Source organism: Vombatus ursinus, unplaced genomic scaffold (assembly GCF_900497805.2).
Source record: "Vombatus ursinus unplaced genomic scaffold, bare-nosed wombat genome assembly UNPS02014941.1, whole genome shotgun sequence".
NCBI classification, from domain to species: domain Eukaryota; kingdom Metazoa; phylum Chordata; class Mammalia; order Diprotodontia; family Vombatidae; genus Vombatus; species Vombatus ursinus.
This window is the reverse complement of record NW_020954719.1, coordinates 9,767,920-9,787,902: the sequence shown is the minus strand read 5'-3', so window position 1 is coordinate 9,787,902 and position 19,983 is coordinate 9,767,920. Positions and strand designations below refer to the sequence as shown.

Sequence of the window (19,983 nt, the reverse complement as noted above, 5' to 3'; positions counted from 1 at the left end):
GAGGCAGAGAGAACCCCTCCTTTCGCTTGCCTGTCTCCCTTTCTGCAGGACAACCCAGACCCAAATTACTGGGGCCAGCCCTCCCCTCCCGGGAGTGGGCCAGGCCCAGCCCCTTCACCGACCCATCAGCAGCCTGGTCTCATTCCCACAGACTCCTCACCCAGGTCCGCTATGCAACACTGGAGGTTGCTCTTGACCAGGACGTTGCGGCTCTTCAGGTCCCGGTGGGCGATGGCTGGCTTGCCCTGGGTTCCAAAGATCTCTACGTGAAGGTGGGCCAGGCCGCAGGCAATGGAGTGGGCCAGCCTCAGGGCCAGCCCTCGGTCCAGCGGCTGCCGCTGCAGGAAGTCGTACAAGGAGCCGTGCTCATGGTAGTGGGTGATCAGCCACAGCTGGGTGCTGGAGTTGCGGGATGTCATGTCAGAAGCAATGAAGCCTAGGGGGCAGAGGGGAGTCAGTGTCACAACTGAGCAGTGATGAGGACGGGGTTAGGCTTTGGAGGTTACCTCTTCTACCTCGAGATTCAAAGCAAGCGGGTGGTTGACCTTTATGGGGTTCCTAACGCTAATCACCCACATGTCTATGGTACTCAAGACTGCCAAAGTGGCATCCTCACAACAGCCCTTACAGGTGAGCAGTGCAAGGATTTATCTCTACCGTACGCATGATGGAACTAGGTCTAGAGAGTTAAGTATTTTGCCCAGAGTTACAAACAGCTAAGGGCAGCTACGTGTTGCAGTGGATAGAGTGCTGGGCCTCAAGTCAGGAAGATTCATCTTCTGGAGTTCAAATATGGCCTCAGAACTTACTAGCTGTGTGGCTCTGGGCAAGTCATTTAACCGTGTTTGCCTCAGTTTCCTCATCTGTAAAAATGACCTAGAGAAGAACGTGGCAAACCACTCCAGTATCTTTGCCAAGAAAACCCCAAATGGGGTCATGAGGAGTCAGACATGACTGAAAAACAACTGAACAACCACAACAAACAGATGGCATCAGAGCTCAGCTCTTCCAAGACTGGGTAGTGTTTTTTCTGCTCCATTATAGATGCAATGTGTATGTGTGTGTGCCCATGTGTATGTGTGCACGTGTGTGCACATGTGTATATTGTGTGTGTGTGTGTGTGTGTGTGTTGAGGAGGTGGTGCTAGGGCTGGCCCAGTCTGCTCACCAAGAACATTGTCATGTCTGAGTAGCACTGTGTTGTAGATTTCAGTCTCCCGGAACCAGGACTGCTCGTCCCTAGAGGAGAAGATTTTGACAGCCACACTCTCACCATGCCACAGGCCCCTCCACACTTCACCATAGCGGCCCTTGCCTGTGGGAGAGGTGAGAGGAAGGGTGGGATGGGAGAGTCTCAGACATAGGGCAGCCCCTCCCTTGCACAGACCCTTACCCAGATGCCTATCCAGTGTCCCAACTCTGACCATCTACATGACCCAACTCCGGCTATATTTCAGATCTTAAACCAATCTCAGAGTCTATCCCTAGCCTCTTAATCTCCTCATCCTGCTCCCCCCAACACCCACAAGGTGGCCCCTCTCTTGCCTCCCTTCTTTCCTGCAACGTATAAGATGGCCCCTTACCTCCCCTCTCCCCAAAGGATGACCCCCTCTCTTACTTCCCTCCTTTCCCCTTACCCTTTCTCTTTCTCTATTTCTCCTCTTCCTACCCCACCCCCACACAGGGTGACCTCTTTTGTTCCTCCCTCTCTCCATAGGATGGCCCCTCTCTCACTTTTCTCTCTTTCCCACCTAAAATACAGGGCAGCCTTTCCCTTATTTCCTGCCCCCATGAACATAAGTCCTTATTTAATTCCTTCCCCTCTCCCCAGCTCACCCACACACTCCACCAGAGCAATCTGCCGAGCCACTGTCCTCTGGACCAGGAAGGGGAGGCCAGAACCACTGCCTGTGGTACAGTCACTGTCCAAAAGGTCCTGGGGTCATCAAGGAAAAAGTGTAAGAGGAGAGCTTCCCTGCCTTCCCACCTTTTTCCTTTTCTAGGAGTCTCCAGCCAAGTTTGGGCTCCTGATGGGCTGGAAAGCACATAGCTCTCTGTCTCTCTGTATGTCTGATTGTCTTTCCCCCCTTCTCTATCTGTCTTTGCATCTGTGGGATTCTTATCTCACCCTCTCCCTCTCTTTGTCAATCTCTCTGCGTCCTCTGCCTCTTTCTTGCTTTGTCAGTATCTCCAACCGCTTCTTTCTCTGCTTCTTTCTTCTTGTCTCGCTATCTCTGTGCTTCCTTCACTGACACCCTCTCCCCTTCTCTGCACGTCCCTGAAACTCTGAGGCCCTCACCCCCAGTGTGCTGTCCCCCAGCTCCGATGCCTTCAGGATGAGGCTGGATTCTCCCAGGTCACTGTGCAAGGCTCTCTGTTTCTCACGCCTCCGACGGAGGTGCCAAAGGCCCAGGGCCCCCAGCCCCAGGAGGACCAGCACAGCTATCCCAGGGCCCAAGATCAGTGGCAGATGGTTAGTTCGATGGGGATCCTCTGGTGGGGCTGGTGGAAGTGGAGAAATAACTGAGATCCACTTTCTGTAAGGAACTCATTCCCCAGGGGACCAGTCGAGACCCTACTCCATTCTGATCCTCTGTCCGCTGGGCTCTGGGAAGCCCAAATCGGACGTAGATAAACTGGATTGTAAGACTTATTTTATCTCTTAGGAAGGGAAATACACCTGATCCCCAGCCCAAGATGGAGGGAGAACTAGGGTGGGTGACCTACCTCCTTCCCTCTCCCAGGGGACCCTTAGAAACCAGTGAAGGTGGGAGTTTTTGGACTGGTGGATCAGGACTGAATAGGCCAGAAGCTCAAGACTGAGTTACAAGGATGGACAGAGTGTGGTATATGCAGGGGCAAGCAGGTCAGGGGGAACAGAGATGCTAGCTGGGTGGGAAGGGCATTAATGCCCAGGGTTGTGGGCAGAAGAGACCCGCACTTGCTAGCTTCAGGGAGATGTTGAGGTTGCAGAGAGGCTGGTAGCAGCAGTACTGGGCAAAGGCCTCAGTGGGCAGTCCCAGGCACGTCTCGTGGTGGTGGTGGTTACTGCAGCCCCGAATCTCCCGGGGTTGTTCCCCCAGCTCCTTTATCAGCCATACAGTGCACCAAGACCCCCGACAGGTTGAAGACCCCTTGCAGTCGAAGTTCTCGCAGGCACAGGTCAAGAGTGAGTTGGTTGAGGACAGTGCAGAACCACCTGACAGACAGAAAGACAGAAAGGCCAACTCAGGGACTTGGAATCTCAACTCCCAACATGGGAGACTCCAAGACACACACCCTTGAAACTGTACCCAGGCTCCCATAGCAGAGGGGCTCAGAGCCAACAGCTCCAACAAGGGCTGCCCTATTGTAATGCATTTCTAGCAATACACCTTGTATCCTTGACTTGTAGCCCCAAGATAGGCCATTTCATATATCCATGCATTTATAGCTTGAAAGGACCTTGGAAGGCAATATAGCCTTACCGACCCCCATTATACAGAAGAGAGAAATGAGGCCCAAAGAAGCAGACTGACTCACCCAGCCACAAGAACAGAGTGGTTGAGTCAAGATTTGCACCCAGATCCTCTAACTCCAGCTCCCACATTCTTTCTATTGTATCATGGATGCCCTCAAGTCTCCGAGTCAGTCACTGTTCTGAGTCTCTGGCTTTTATCAATTTAGCTCCTACCTTAGGCTTTTAAGGGTTTCTCCTATCCCCACTTACCAACCAACTCCATTACATTTAGCTTAATATTCCCAGCACAATCCTGGAGAGGGTAGGGGAAGGAGAGAAAGGAATGAATGGCACCTTTGCTTCACTACTACCACCACCACCAAGCTCTGCTGGTCCCACCCAGGCCTTCAGAGCTCTCATAACTCACCCCTTCTTGACACTCTTTCCCCAGAAGTCCCAAACAAGAGACCAAGAGCTGTGATTAAAGATGTTCCCAGGGGAAGCTAGGTGGCACAGTGGATAGAGTACCAGTCCTGGAGTCAGGAGGACCTGAGTTCAAATCTGGCCTCAGACACATAACACTCACTAGCTGTGTGACTCTGGGTAAGTCACTTCACCCCAATTGCCTCACAAAAGAAAAAAAAAAGCTGTTCACAACAATTAGACCAAACAACTTTGCCACTGCAGCCCCCTACCATGGGATTAAGTCTGGATTAAGTGGCAAGCAGAAAAGGGTGAGGAATCCTGAGAGAGGGCCATAGCCTTACTCTTACTTCTTTCCCACATTTGTGCCCTTGGCTTCCATTATTTCCTTCTTGTCTACTCATTTCCTCATATTCTGCTACTCCACCATTTCCTATACATTTCATTCACTCATTTATTCTATTCCAAGCCTCCTCCACTGCTACCCCTCTCATCTACTCCCTCTGTCAGGTCTCCTCCACCACCATCTCTCCCACCGATTTTATTTCTAATTGTAAAGATGGATCTAGAGGGAATGTGGTCCTGTACTCACAACTGAGCCCCAGGCTACTCTTTGTGATGGTTTACTCAGTATCTAATAAACCTCAAGCCCCCTCCTTCACTGGAGTCTCTGGTAACCGATTCTAGCCCTTTTCTGGCCACTAGGGTATCTAAAATTACCTCCAGGGCTTGGCACGGCAAGGAACAAAAATACTTCCTCTCAGAATCAAATTGAGAAACAGTAAAAATCAAAATGTACAGATTATAGAAAGACACAACAGGGCAGCTAGGTAGTGCAGTGGACGGAGCACCGGCCCTGAAGTCAGGAGGACCTGAGTTTAAATCTGGCCTCAAATCAAACACTTGACACTTACTAGCTGTGTGACCCTGGGCAAGTCACTTAACCCCAATCGCCTTAAAAAAACAAAAGAAAGAAAGACACAACAAACAAGATACAAGCTCAGCCAGGCAGCAAGATTGTAAAGTGAGTAGAGACCTCGGAGGCAGGAGACCCGGGTTCTAATCCTGCCTCTGTTGCTATGTGACCTCCCTACTATGAGCCTTGACTTCGTTAATCTGTAAAACGGGATAAATAATATTTGCACTAACTACTTCAAAGAGATATTGTGGTGTTGTGAGGAAAGTGTTTTTCAAACCTTAAAGCTCCATAAAAATGTGAGTTGTTTTTGGTGGAGGAGACCTTTGATTTCATCGGCAAAAGGCAATCCAGTGAGGAAACTGGTTCTACCCATGCAGACCTATACCTGTTCTTCAATTTTGAGCCTTAAAGAGTTATCTGGGAGCACCTTGAGATTTCACGAGATGCCCAGGGTCACACAGTAAGCGTGTGTTAGAAGTAGGACTTGAACCCAGGTCTTTTGGACTCTCATATGAGCTGTTATTATTAGCTAAAAAATGAGAGACTTAACCAGCCAATATCTTTGAGACCTAAAATTCTGTGATTCTATGACTGGATGGTCTTTAAGCTCCCTTCTGCCTTGAATTCTAAGTTTACAAAGGTTATTAGCACCCTTAGTCACAACCCTGCCTTAGCCCAGGTGAGGCCGGTGACGGCTATAAGAGAGAGATATTATTAATTTCACTGGATCCGATGGTTTATTAGAAACTAACGAAAGGGTGGCCTGGGGTTCAGCTGTGAGGACTATCTCCTTTTCTTTCTCAGGCATTTTTGGGCATTTCTTTATACCTCTGCTTTATCATTCATCCTTTTTCTCTCCTCTCTCAGTCACCTGTCCACCTGTCCCTCCTTTTTTGGCTACCCCTTCATAATTCCTACAAGAGGTTCTTTCTTCCCCGCCCTTAATCCCCCAAATCCAGCCCAGACACCAAAACAAAGCTGGAGCAGCATCCCTATCTCCCTTTAGAAGCTCCCAGCCCCTCTCTCCAGTCCTCCTCTCTGCCCCAGGCCTGGACGGGTTTCAAGGTCCTACTCCCCCACCTCCTAACAACTCACCATCAGCCAGGCCCAGAGCCAGCAGCAGCACGAGTCCGTCCATCCCAGAGGGACTCAGGGAGTCCTCCTAGAGGGGGAATAGGAAAGAAGGGTGGTGAGATCTCCTCCGGGAGCCTCAGACACTGACCCTATATCCAGTCCTACATGTAGCTCCCTAAAATGCCCTTTCCACTCAGAATCCCTGGGACTTGTGAGTGTTGAGTGTTGAGTTTTGTTGGGTTTTGTTTTTGGGTTTTTTTTTTTTGCATGGAGGGGGGTGTCCTCCTCCCTTCCCATGTAACTCACTCTGGGGAGTGGCTTTGTAAGGGAAGTCCGGGCCAACTTCCCCAGTGGAAACCAAACCGCCCGGAGAAGTAAAGGGTGTGTGTAGGGGGAGGGGTAAGGGGAGAGGAGATGGAGTATCAGTGATTCAGGGTTATGAAAGCACCCGATCCTCTTGTGCCCCGGTCACTGAGTCTACAGCAGAGCCTGGTAAGATTGCGAATCAGTGCATTCCGGGGTGTACAAAAGTCTTTTCCTGGTTCTCCTTGGCCCCACTTTTCTCCTGTCCTGTGTTCCTACTCCCCTGTTTACCCTGCCTGATTCCCTTACTGCTTTTCAAGCATCCCTTTTCGGCCCCTTTCCTTTGCCCCTTGCCTGGTCATCTACCCTTGCTTTCCCCCTGCCCCAGTACCACCTTCTTCCCCACCACTCCCAGCCCTGGCGGCCCGAAGCATAAACAGGCGACCGTCTCCACTTCCTGCCATTCACCGTCCCGCCAGACTGGGAACAGGAATCAAGATTGTTTAGATTGGGGTCTGGATAGAGCGCAGAGGAGTCACGAAAGCACTTGGGGGTGGGGGAAGGCGCTGTAGCCACATTCCTAGGATGGACAAGGTCACTGGAGTCCGAGGTAGGCCTGGGGCCAGCTATGCCCACTCCCACTCATTGCGAACGAACATTAGAGTGAGAAAAACCCTACAGACCATCTAGTCTAATTCTTCATTTGATAAGAAAGGAAACTGAGGCCCAGAGAGGCAGGGAAGTGATTTGACCAAAGTCACACCACAAGATCTTCCGACTTTCCCTTCAATCCCTTTTATATGCAATGAAAATAGCAAAGGACCTGGGTTTAAATCTCAACTGCTAGTTACTACCTGGGTGATCTTGAGAAAGCTCTTTAGGCCTCCATTTCCTCACGTGGAAAAAGAGGATGTTGGATTTCATGACCGCTAAAGTCTCTTCCAGCTTTCAATCATATGATCCTATAAAGTAGGGTGAGAAACCAGGGGCTGGGCCTTCTGGGGACCTTCCAGGTCAGAGGACCCTAAGATCCTAAATCTGGACATGCACCTCAGGGTCCATCTTCATTTTACAATTGGAGGAACTTAGGGAGTTGAAGTGATTTGCCCAAGATAGGTAGCCAACGTCAGAAGTATGAGTCTTGAAAGGAAACCATACCTGGTCCTACTCCTAGCTCACCTCAGCCACCTGGCTGCTGAGAGTTAAGGTGTACCCTTCTCTGGATGCCCTCCCCTGACTTCTCTCTCCTTTAGAAATAGCTTCTTTACTTCTGAAAAGAGACGAGAGGAAAGGGGGGTGGCCCTTGCTAAGGGAGAGAGAAGTGAAACAGTGTGACCCCGGCTGGCTAGGGGGTCGAAGGGAACAAGAGTGGTGGAGCATGTTGTAACCTGAAGTCCCTAGCCCAGATTCTAACTTGCCATCCCCTCCCAATTCAGAAACTATCCCAGTTCTCACTTGTCAAAGGCTCAAGGTCGAAAGCCATTCCTCTATAGAAACTGATCAAAGGATGTGAATGAACATTTTACAAAGGAAGAAATCCAAGCAGTTAACAACCATATGATAAAATGCCCCAATATTTGATATCCCATATAATGAAATGAAAGCAGCTCAGAGGTTCTACCTCAGTCCAATCAGACTTGCCCCGGGTCATACAGCTAGTGTCAAATATCTGAGGCCGGTTTTGAACTTAGGTCCTTCTGACTCCAGGGCCAATGAACTATCCACTGTACCATGTAGCTGCCCCTAGGGTACTTCTTTTTCCTATCAGCCCCTCCAACATTTGTTGTTTTCCTCTTTTGTCATCCTTGACAATCTGATTGGACTGAGGTAGAACCTCTGAGCTGCTTTCATTTCATTATTTAACCCCATTGCCTCAAAACAAACAAACAACAACAAAAAACAGGCACCTTGATATATTGTTGGTGCAACTATGAGTTGGTCCAGCGAGTCTGGAAAGCAAGTTGGAATGGCGTCTGAAAAGTCACTAACCTATGACTACCCTCTAATGCATTAGGATCTAGGATACCAGGTCTATGACCCAACAAAATATAATAAAGAAAGAGGACTCGTATATACAGAATTTTTTATAGTTGTCCTTATTACAGCAACAAATAAATGGAAATAAAGGGGGGTGCCCACCTATTGGGAAATGGCTAGACAATATTTATGGTATATCAATGGAATCAATGCACAGCTAGGTCGTTCAGTGGATAGAGTGTGCTGGACCCAGAGTCAGGAAGACTCAACTTCCTCAGTTCAAATCTGGCCTCAGACACTTATTAGCTGTGTGACCCTGGGCAAGTCACTTAACCTTGTTTGCTTCAGTTTCCTCATCTGTAAAATGTGCTGGAGGAGGAAATGGCAAACCACTCCAGTATCTCTTCCAAGAAAACCTCAAATGGGGTCACAAAGAGTCAGACATGACTGAAAACAACTGAACAACAATGACAACAAGATGGTACAGTGGAGACTAGGATTCTTACCCTGGCTAGTCATTCAATAACTCTAGCACATAGTAGGCCCTTAATAAATGCTTGTTTCCCCTTAAGTCTCAACTAAAATCCCACCCTCTACTGGAAGTCTTCCCCAACTCTTCTTAATTCCAGTGCTTTCCCCATCAGTTAATTATTCCCTTTTTATCTTATATATATAGCTCCAACAATAGCTGCCTTTGTATATACTTGTTAGCTTGTTATCTCTCCAATTAGATTGTAAATTCCTTGAGGGCAGAGACTGTCTTTTCCCTCTCTTTGTATCCCCTGCATGTAGCACTGTGTCTGGTTTATAGTAAGCCCTAATAAATGTTTAATGGTTGACTGATTGATTGATTGTTGACTGACTGACCAGCTTTGTCATTATCTCTTGGCCTCCCTGCCATCATCTGTTAAAATGGAGACAATACTCCAACTGCCTCACAGAGTTGTTAAGTCATAGGAGAGAGATCTGGAAAGGACTTTACCAACTACCTATTCCAATCCCAACAATTTATAGATGAGGAAACTGAGGCCCAGAGTGGTAGAGGGATGGGCCAGTAAGAAGCAGAGCCAGGATTTGACCCCAGGTTCTCTGACTCCAAAACCAGTAATCTTTACACTAACTATACCGCAATGTCTCTTAGCTAAGGGCATGAATGAGATCTTATTGAAAACTATACAAAGCAATGCATGATGAGTTATAATTATGGACTGAGACTGCAGTAAGAGGGATGGAGATTCAACAGGGAGAAAGACTTTCTTTGAGGGAGGTCCAGGTGTGTCCTGGGAGGGATGGAGATTCAACAGGGAGAAAGACTTTCTTTGAGGGAGGTCCAGGTGTGTCCTGGGAAGTGACCTAAGGGTCCCAAGCAACAGGAGAGGATTTCCTCTGTAGGAAAAGAAAGGTCCTTCTGCATGGAGAATGAAGTGAGGCTGGATAACCCTGAATGCAGCAAGCACTCCCCACACTGGGAGCAGTTCCAGCCTTCCTGGTTGTGCAGGGGTCCTCTGATTCCTCCTGGCCTCACCCCACCCCCACCTCAGGCCGGCAGCTGAAGGAGGAAATGGAACCTAGAGCTGTACCTTCATTTTCAGTTATGTTTCCCAGACCTCCCTTTTCTTATCACTACACTCTGAGAATAGCCTTAAGGTGGGGTGGAGGGTGGGACAGCTTTAAGGCCTTCAACCAAGGGACTCTCACCCAGAAGAGGAGGGCTATCATCTACCTGGGGTGGGTGCTATTACCCCATGATTGGGGCCTTTCTATAGGGACAGCTGGGGAGGTGGAGGGGAGTCTGGGTGAAGACAGAGCCATAGATTGTTAGAGCCAAAAGAACCTTAGATGTCACCTAGCCAAACTCTCTTGTTTTCCAGGGGGATAGTTATATATAATTAGAGAAGGGAAGTCACTTACAGACCCCAGCTAGTAAATGCAGAGCTGGGACTCAGCAGGTGAACAAAATCTTCAAGGAAAGATTAGGAATGGAGGTGGGAGTGTTAAGCCCGGAAGTGGGATATAGCCTGATAGTGGTATTAGGATGTGTGTGGATATGTAAATGGCTGTGGGTGTATCTCTGTGTGTTTTACCTGCATATGTGTGTGTGTGTGTGTATGTGCACTTGAGCCATATGCGTGCTTGTATGGGAGGGTACACACCCATGCACACGTATATAGAAGCTGCTAAAACTGCCCAAAAAAGGTTCCTGAGGGTGAATGTTATTAGATGTTCTCAGTGGAAAAAATACTAGACTTGGAGTCAGAAGCCCTAGGTTAAGATGCTGACCTTAACAACTATTGGCTACATGAGTCTGGGCAAGTCATTTTCCTCTTCTGAGGCCTACTTTCCTCAGCTGTAAAATGATGATAGCCGTATTATGCACTACTCTTGTCTAGGTGTTGTAGTGAGAAAAATTTTATAAATCTGAAAGCACTATTCTTCCATAACCTGTGTTTTCCCCTTTTCCCTCTCCCCCTAGCCTGGTTGTTAAATATTTACCAGCACACTTCTGTATTGCTCTATAAACAAGCTTGAGCTCAGCAGGAATGCAGTAGAAGGCTCAGAGAATAAAGTCAACACTAGATTTGAGGCTAATGAAAATAAGGAAATAATTATAATGAACAATAATAATACCTTGCATTTACATAGCACTTGAAGATTCACAAAGTGCTTTTCATCTATTATCTCATTTGAGCCACAACAGGTTGGGAGGGGGAGGGATATTACGATCCTGGGGATAGGAGACTTGGGCAAGGGGATTTGAAGTGGATCTCAAAAGCAGGCTACCAAACTCAGATTGGTCTTATGCCAAAAGCTAAACAGGAAAAGGCTATATTTCAGAGACTATATAACTGAAACGGACCAGACAAGGCCAGGCCTGAATGTCTAATCCTTTTATAACAGCCAAATTCCAAACCCCTCTTCTTCCCACCCCTGGGACTTCAACTTTAGACCTTGAGAAGATTTTTTAAAAATGCTTCATACCGCTAAACAATCATAAGCCCACCCACCTACAGTTTTAGTCTGCCTGAATGGGTAAACGGGGGTTGGATCTAGGTCTTCCATGATGACACCGCACCCCCCAGTCTCCCCAATCTCTTTGTGCTTTTATCAGAAGCACCAGGGAATAGTAGAAAGACTACTGCACTTCCATTCAGAAGGCTGGGGTTTGAAACTTGATTCAGATACTTAGACAGTGGGTAAGAAGCCGAATCTTTCTGAGCCTAAGATTTCTTCGTAAAATGGAGATAAGGCACTTCAAAGGTTTGTTTTTGGAAGGATCAGATCAGACAAGGCCTATAGCTTCCTGTAATATCAGTTTTATGATTAGAGGTTAGAGTTCTGAGTCTTGGGGGTTGAAGAGCCTGACTGTTCTTTTGCCTGCCCCAAGGCAGAAACCTTGGGCAGCTTGATAACTTTCAGTGGGCTGGAATCCTAAAATGAGGGAGTAAGACTAGACAATCTCTCTAAAGTTTTTTCTACTTGTAAACCCATCATCAAATCAAATGTATTAAGCACCTACTAAGTGCAAGATACTGTGAGTGCAAAATGTACACAGATTAAGTCAGCACAAAAGAATTTGAGGATGGGAAGTGCACTGACTAGGGTGCTCTGGAAAGGTTTTCTGTGAAAAATGGGACCTGAGCTGAGCCAGCTGGTACCCCTGGAGAGAATAGATTGTTAAATTTTCAATATGAGCATTAGCAAATGCTACAAATCAAGGCTTGATTTATTGTTTTGTTGATTTTCAGGTTTAAGAAAAGATGGGGTGGACACAGCACCGGCCCCAAAGTCAGGAGGACCTGAGTTCAAATCTAGCCTCAGACAAACACTTGACACTTACTAGCTGTGTGACCCTGGGCAAGTCATTTAACCCCAACTGCCAAAAAGAAAAAAAAAAGATGGGTTTTGTTTCCTCTTTCTGGTGGTTCCTCCTATTGGTTCTAATTCTTACAACATCACTAATGTGAAACATGTTTAATAGCAATGTATATGTATAGCCTATATCAGATTGTGCACCATCTTGGGGAGGGAGGTGGGGAGGGAGGGGGAGAACAATTTAAAACTCAAAAGTTTGTAGAAGTGATTGTTGATAATTCAAAATAAATTAATTTTAAAAAAAGAAAAGATGGGAGAAATTTAATAATGTAGATTAAACTTTAAAAAGTATGTCTGAATACATTTACCCCACCCCCAACACACACACACACACACACACACACACACACACACACAAGCCTGCTGTTAAACATTACCAGCACACCTATGCTTTATAGAATCTTTATGGGATGACTGAAATTCTAGTAATCTTTCCATTGTTCCCTGGTGCTTCTCTGAGTAGCTAAAAGCACACTGTGGAAGCTTGTGGAGTGTTCATGGAAGAACTAAATCCAGTCCCAATTAACCCCTTCAGGCAGACTAAACTTTTCCAATTGAAAGGGACTTTTGAGGTCATCAGGTGCCACCCAGGTGAAATGATTTGCCCAGGGTACTGAGGCAGGATTGTAGTCCAGCCCTCTATCCACTACACCAGGCTGGCTTAAGGAAGCTAAGGATTCTGAAAGGCAGAGAAGAGGAGGGAATGCATTCCAGACATGGGGGAAGGTTTGTGGGAAGGCACAAAGACAGCAGATGGAATTTTGGGAACACTAGCAGGCCAGTTTGGCTTGAGTGTACAGTGAGTGAAAGGGGGTAATATGAGCCATCTACAAAAGCACGTTGGAGCCAGAGTGGGGAGGGCTGAAATGCTAGTTGGAGGAGTTAGTATTTATCCCAGAGGAAATAGAGACCCACTAGAGCTTTTTGAGCAAGGGTAAGACCTGTACTTTAGGAAGATTGTTTTGCAAACTCTATGAAAGGTAGATTGGAGAAAGGAAGAGATTGGAAGCTGAGAGCCTCATTGAAAGGCTGCTGCACTCATATTGGGATGATGAGAGCCCTTAACTAGGGTGGTGGCTTTGGTGACAGAGAGAAAGGCTCAGATAAGGGAGATGTTATGAAGGTAAAATGCATAAGACTTGGATATAACTAACTATGATCCCATGTCTCTTCCTCCCTTCAGATCATCCCTGTCCTGAGGGTGTCTGGGTCAGAGAAGTGAAAACCTCACAGCACAACATGTCACTGTGTAGGGTTAATTATTAAATAGAAGAGAAGGAAACAGATGTTTCATCTAAGTAGAACCTATAATATGGTCCTCTCTGGGCAGAGTCCTAAACTGCCTTTAGGGGAAGATCAATTTGTCCAAACCAGGCATATATTCTCATCTCTTCATGAAAAGGGAGGGAGTAGGATGATCTTCTAGACAGTATACCCAGTGGATGTTGGTCTACAAAGCCAAGGTGGTCAGGGAGAGTGGGGTAAGGGGAGTGTCCCAAGATGGCAGGGAATGGATTTACAGGAGAACCAGAGGAAGAAAGACAGAGATTTTGGCCCCCTAAAGGACTGTCTCTGAAGGAGGGCCATAGGAGCGTAGAATTTAGGGCCAAGATCAGCCTTCCCCAACTTGCCTGTTTTAAAGATAAGGACACTGAGGATGAGAGAGGGTAATTTGCCCAAGGTCACAAGCTAGTTAGTATCAGAGTCAGGACTTGACTATTAGGCATCTTACTCCCTTTGGCAATAAGAGGGTTGTGGCTATGGGGTTAACGTTACGGGGTCAGATGGTGGGTTCAACCAATGGAGGGCCCTGAAATCTAGGGGAAGACCTAATTGAGGCAAAGGTCAAGAAGAGGCCAGAACTCCCAGTCCAGGAAAGGGTCATTACTTGTGGTAGAGACCAACTTGATTCTGCCCACACACATGGGATTTGATATTTTGGAAAACCTCCTTTAGAGCCAATGGAACAGAAAGGAACTCCTAATGAGATTCTGCAGCCTTCCTTGAGGCCCTCAGGAAGTAATCAGTCTAAAAATGACTGATTTTGTTTTACTCTAAAACTTTCAGTAGCTCCCATCACCTCCCCAATAAAATAAAAAATTCCTGGCTTTAGCATTCAAGGTCCTTTGCAAAGTGGTGTCAAACTCACATAGGAACTGGGGCTACTAAATCATATATAAGGCTCCCTATTGGTGGCATATTGACTTAGAAAACCACAAATTAACTTTATCTATGTTGTATTGTATTTTTGTTAAACATTTCCCAATTGCATTTTAATCTGGTTCCTATATAATAGGCACCTCTGCCTACAATATGCCTTTGTCTCATACTATTCTCCTTCATGAGACTACTCTCCTTCCCATTCTCTACTTGCTGGCTCTCATCTGTGAACCTGCAGTCTTAATCACATGCCTGAAAAGGATACTTCTACTCCTATCTCCAGCCTTTTAATCCCCCTTCTTTCAAAGCCACATCCTCCAAGAAATCTCCCCTGACACTGTCCCCACCCCCCATCTTCCACCCCCCCATCCCCACCCTCAGCCTCCTTCAATTATTCCCTCCTTAAGTGTCTCATGATACCTTGCCTGGATCTCTCCTTTGTGCTTATCTCACACCCCTTATATCATAATTGCTTATATACTTGTCCTTCCACTCTCCCCCATTTAGATCACAAACTTCTTAAGAGCAGGATTAATATCTTGTCTTTGTACCTTCAGCACCTTGCACAAAGTAGGTCTTTAAAGATTAAGTTGAACTAAATCAATGCAGAAAAGGCTATGTACACTTTAGAACTGGGATACGTTATTGAGAAGTGCTGAAAAAAGTGAGGGAAATGGTGCGATGAAGATACCAGACATTCAGAGGACAGATGGGTGACACCAAGTCTGGAGAAAGGAGAGTTGGAGAAAGATTCAAGAAACTAACATGGTCAGTGAGAGAGCTCGGTCCCAGCACCAGGCTTTAGAACTTAGGAGGCCTCTGCTCACTGGAAAAGCCCAGATCAGCAAATCAAATCTTGGTGCAAATAACCAGGGGAGGGGAATCTAGAAAGTGTAGTTTTGCTGTCTCTGATTTGGGAGTGAGGTAACACAACTAGGAAGGATGATCTTAGGAATTTCAGAGCCTATGGGTTACCTAAACAACACTATTGAACAACCCCCCTGTGTTGGGGACCAAGAGTTATAGGCTAGGGGTTACAGGTTTAGGCCTATGGAGTGGAAGTTGTAGGAATTTTAGTTATAAGGCTGAGGCTTTCTGGGAATAAGGATATCCCATCCTGGAATCATAATATGGGCTTCACGCCTGGAAATCAGAGACCTCTTCCCCCTCCCCTTTCCCCCAGGGCTGACCCCGACTCACCTCCTAGCTCTGCCCTAGGCTGTGGCCCGAAGGCTAGCAGCCCTGGACTGGGGAGGGGGGGGGGGCGCGGAGAGAGGTGTGGACTCAGGCCAGCTCCTGTCCTCCTCCCATGCCCCTGACACCACCTCCTCCTCCTCCTCTGGATATGGTCTGCGGATGCTGAGTCGCCGGCCGCTTGCTTGGAGTCCTGGGGTCCTGGGGCCCTTGGGGGCCCGGGGATAGGGTGGGGATGCTCTCGATTCTCTCTCCAGCCCCGCCAGGCCCCGGGGGCCGCTTGCTCGGCCAGCAGGCACTCGGGAAAAGACTGGGAAGGGGGCAGGAGCTGTAAAGTGGCTTCTTCCAGCTTCTTCCTGCCTGGCCCGGCTCCGCCACTCCCTCCCCTCTAATATACCGTTTCCTATTGCCAAACGCGTTTACATGGAGTGCTCTCTCCCTGTTTATGGGGCCGCCTCCCCTCTCTTCCTCGCCAGCTGACAGTTCCCTCCGGTCTCCCCCGCACCCCCTCCACAAACCTCCCACATCCGCTGCTCCCTCAAGCCCAGTCCAGCCCCGGCTCCAGCTCCCTGGCCTTGCCTGGGAATGGGGATGGAGTGGGGGGGGGGGGTCGCAGGGGGAGCGATATTGTAGGTCCCCCACCTTGGGTGCTTGAGTCAAAAGGACTAGCTGCTCCATGTGAGGTTGTGAGGATCCAGAGCCCCTGCTACTCAAGAGAAGCATCCCAGTGTAAAGAATAACTCACTTGTCTGTTCCTTGGTGTCCTAACCAATAAAATGGGGTGTACTTAATCTCCAATGTTCTTTTTCCGCTCTTAAAAAAATCGATTCTATCCTATTCTCTCTCCTTAAGGCTGCAGCCCCTACTCTATCCTTCCTACCCCAGTGAGAGGATTGGGGATGGGGCTGGGCAATGGGGGAGTGAGAGATTCTGGAAAAAGCACCTCAGGCCACAAGGGTGTTGAAAGGGTTTGTTCAAGTCTGTGCCAAAATATACCTGGTGGAAGGCATAGGTTCCATATTTGGGGGAGTCAGAAGGGGGGAACCAGAGTGAGCCTCCTGGGACCTACTCTTCCTATTCCTTGCTCCCCACCATTGCTGGGAAAGCGGTTAATCAAAGGAGCACAAGGACACATAAAGGGAAAAAATAAATGGAGTTCCCCAAATGGGGTGGGATTGGGCCATCCCTCTGTAATGATGGAGAAAGGTCTAGGTATCAGAGGGTACCACAAGCTGGCTAGGCAACAGCTGTGAGGATTGAGTTGTTTCTGCTTTATCTCAGTTCATTTGATGATTGATTTCGTTTCCTCTGTTGACACTTTATTATCAGTTGTGAAGGCTATGAATTTCCAGAACCTGTTTGAGATATAGTAAGGGTTAAGAAAAAAAAAATCAAAGTGGAAAAATTAAGGCAAGAAGCAACAGGGAGAGAGAAGCAAGGACAGAATGCTAACCATCTAAGGCGAATGGAGCTGGTGGGCAAAGAGGGGGAAGAAGAGTTTCCAAGAAGGGTTCATCCTGGAGGGCTCTCTGGAGAAGAGTAGATCAGGGGTCTGGAGGGGAAGGACAGAGCTGGGATGAGAGATGAGGAAGTGAAAGATACTCAGTCTCTTCTCTTCTCTCCATTTTAATCAGCCACAGCTGACCTAGTTAGCAATCCTCTATTCAGTCCTGGGATAAGAGGAGAGACACACGATTGGGAAAGAGCTAAAAGTCAGACCTCTGAGGAAAGAGGAAAGGAATTAGAATCTGTGTCCAAGTCTACAAAGATTTACTGCTCGGAGGGACCAGCTGTTCCCCATATCCACGGAGGAAGCAGGCCAAAGGCAGATATTGAGATTAGATATGCAGAAGAACTTCCCAACTGGGCCAGACAGGAGACAGGGGAGCAGGGGGCTAAGGGAGCTCGGGAAGTGGGATCTTAAAACCCAGGAAATATATGTCTGAGGCAGAAGAAGTGGGATCTTGGGTAGGGAGGGAGAACGATTGTCATTTTGAGTCCAGACTTGGAGCATGATGGAGGCAGAGTAGAGTGGGGAAGGTGATAAAGAAATGCTTCTGAATTTGTGGACCTAATTAGATGGGACATTTTCTTGTGTCCTCTTAGCATTAGGAAGGGAAGAGGAACAAAGATGGGGCTCAATGGCCAGGGGGTGGAGGAGGGCCCACCAATCCCTCACTCCTCTGAACACTAATAACATCTAGTGCTTTTAACCAGAGTAGCATGGCCCTTAATTATAGGTTGTTTTCTGTAATCGCCTCAACTAGATTGTGAGCTCCCAGAGAACAAGTCTCTCAACCTCTCTTGGCCGCTGTTTCCCCATATATAAAAAGAGGTGTTGGAACTAGATGACCTCTGAGGCCCTGTCCAGCTTTAAATCTACGAGCCAATGATCCACAGTCATGCAGGGTGTTGACTCAGAGGAGGTTTCTCAATTTATCAGAACTGGAAGGAGTCATCAAAATCAAGTAACTAGCATCTTGTACAACTCCTCAACTTACAGATGAGGCCCACAGAAAAGTAACTCATCCAAAGTTCTACAAGGAGTAAATAGGGAACAGTCAGGATGTGAACCCAATTCTTTTGACTCTAATTCTGCTCCTTTAGGCTTTGATGGTCTAGACTTCTTTCTCCACCAGGCTTTAGCAAACCTTCTCACCCTGGAAGATTCCTGTGGCCCTGTGGCCTTTTCCTCTGATTGGGCAGTTCCTCCCAGAACCTCCATTTTAAGAAAGGACCCAAGGCCAGTCATATTCACTTCTCCCTTCCTCTTTAAGCTCCACTCCTAACACTCCAAACTTTTTTCTCATATCTTCTTACACTCCCTTTCCTAGCTTCCTGTTATGTTTTTCCCCATTAGAATTTAATCTCCTTGAAGGCAGGGGCTATCTTTCTTTCATCCTTCTTTCCATCCTTCCTCCCTCCCTCCCTCCCTTTCTTTTTTCTTTCCTTCCTTCCTTCCCTCCTTCTTTCCTTTCTTCTTTGCTTCCATCTGTATTCCCAGAGCTTAGCACACTGCCTGACACATTGCAGATGCTCTGTAAATGCTTATTGACTTAATCTGACAATGCTCTTAGATGAATTGAATTAACTTGGTTTGACCAGCCTTATCACCGTGGTGTTGGACTCTACAGAATGTAACAGAGGTGTGGAACCTGTGGGCCTTGAGGCCACATGTGGCCCTCTAGGTCCTCAAGTATGGCCCTTTGACTGAATCCAAACTTCTCAGAACAAATTCCCTTAGGAAAAGGCTTTGTTCTGTAAAGTTTGGACTCAGTCAAAAGGCCACACCCAAGGACCTAGAAGGCCACATGTGGCCTCAAGGCTGCAGGTTCTCCACCCCTGGAATATAATATGCAAACATATGCAAAGATTAAAAGAAAATGAAGATTTGGGGCTTCCAAAGAGACATCTCAGAGTGGTGTCCCACTGGACATCCAGAGATCCAAAGGTGAGTACCCAAAGAGGCTCAGGCTTATATTTCATCATCATCGTTATTGAATGAGATTATATTTTTAAACTCTCAGCCCCTTGCCTGGCAAATAGTAGGTGCTTAATAAATGCTTATTCTTTCCCTTACCTCACAGGGACACTTATAAAGCTTACTCACCCATATGTGGTGGTCTGACTTCAGAAAATAGTATCTTCCCAAAGTTTATTCAAATAAACAGAAAAATTGGGAATAGATAGAAAAATAATAGAAAACCACAAACTTACAGAGTTTAAAGCAAGTCTGTCCATTGAGGATCTCCAAGCAATAATTTACAGCCTTGGTGCCAGATACCAAGAGCAAGAAGGCCTGTGGGAGAGGTCCCTAGTGGGCTATATACCATTATCTTACTGACTAGTAGTCAGTCTCTGATATCTGCCTTGTGATTGCCCCAGACCTCCCAAGCAGTGCTGTAGCCTAGAGCAGGGGAGAATCTCTATCCTAGGCCAGGTGAGATTCCTGTATCTGATCCTAAGCCCCACAATGTCAGAGGGATATGGAGGCTTTGGGGGGTCATGAGGAGTGACCAGGGGAGGGACTCAAAGCTGGGACCAAAGAGGAAAGAGCTAAAGGTTGGGGGCAGGGAGCTGGAAAGTGGGACTGAGAGAATCTGAAACATGAGGAAGGACTATTCTTTATCACTGAGAATAAAAACTTCGATGTGGAAGATTTAGGTTCCAGGTCCCAGGCAGAAGGATGGATGAAGTATCCTGTTAGATGTCATCTATCTCAGACAAGCTGGCACCCCCTGGTTGCCCCAGCGTCTCTCTCTCTCTCTGCAGCTGACAGGATGTCTAAGGAACTGGAATTGGGGGGAGGGGTGGAGAAGGGCAGAGAATGGAGATGTTAATGGTCTTAGAAGTTCAGGAAGGGACTGGTAGACCTGCAGCAGGGGATGGCAGACAAAGGGCCAATGAGTCATCTTCCTCTTCTGTTCTCAGCTACTCCTGTTTACATCTTGGGATATATAAGCACTGTTCTTCTTTGGAACTAATGAATAAGGATATAGCCTGTTTTTGTTGCCTATTCTCTCCTATAATGATTAATAAAGGATCATTATTCAAATTTGTATAGCTAAAGCATAATTTAGCCATGGCTATGTAGAAGCCTCTGAGCTATGTAGAAGCATAGC

At 47.2% G+C, this 19,983-nt stretch overlaps 2 protein-coding genes across 3 annotated transcripts in view; both read right to left on the bottom strand.

The window, feature by feature from the left end:
• The window catches only part of ACVRL1 (activin A receptor like type 1), a 26,393-nt gene extending 10,640 nt beyond the window's left edge, over positions 1–15,753 (bottom strand). Inside the window, exons 1-7 of one of the 2 annotated variants that reach the window (XM_027844365.1) lie at positions 15,368–15,753; positions 5,876–5,942; positions 2,941–3,198; positions 2,299–2,501; positions 1,836–1,935; positions 1,168–1,314; positions 161–436 (exon numbers count right to left, since the gene is read on the bottom strand). In XM_027844365.1, the coding sequence (XP_027700166.1) occupies positions 161–436; positions 1,168–1,314; positions 1,836–1,935; positions 2,299–2,501; positions 2,941–3,198; positions 5,876–5,918 (1,027 nt within the window). In that variant the 5' untranslated portion in view covers positions 5,919–5,942; positions 15,368–15,753. Of the gene's footprint in view, positions 1–160; positions 437–1,167; positions 1,315–1,835; positions 1,936–2,298; positions 2,502–2,940; positions 3,199–5,875; positions 6,088–15,367 lie in introns of those variants that run through there. The other variant, XM_027844364.1, reaches the window with a different exon arrangement.
• Positions 15,382–19,983, bottom strand: part of ANKRD33 (ankyrin repeat domain 33) — a 25,337-nt gene continuing 20,735 nt past the window's right edge. Inside the window, exons 5-6 of the mRNA XM_027844324.1 lie at positions 15,880–15,940; positions 15,382–15,764 (exon numbers count right to left, since the gene is read on the bottom strand). Coding sequence (XP_027700125.1) covers positions 15,382–15,764; positions 15,880–15,940 — 444 coding nt within the window. The remainder of the gene's footprint in view (positions 15,765–15,879; positions 15,941–19,983) is intronic.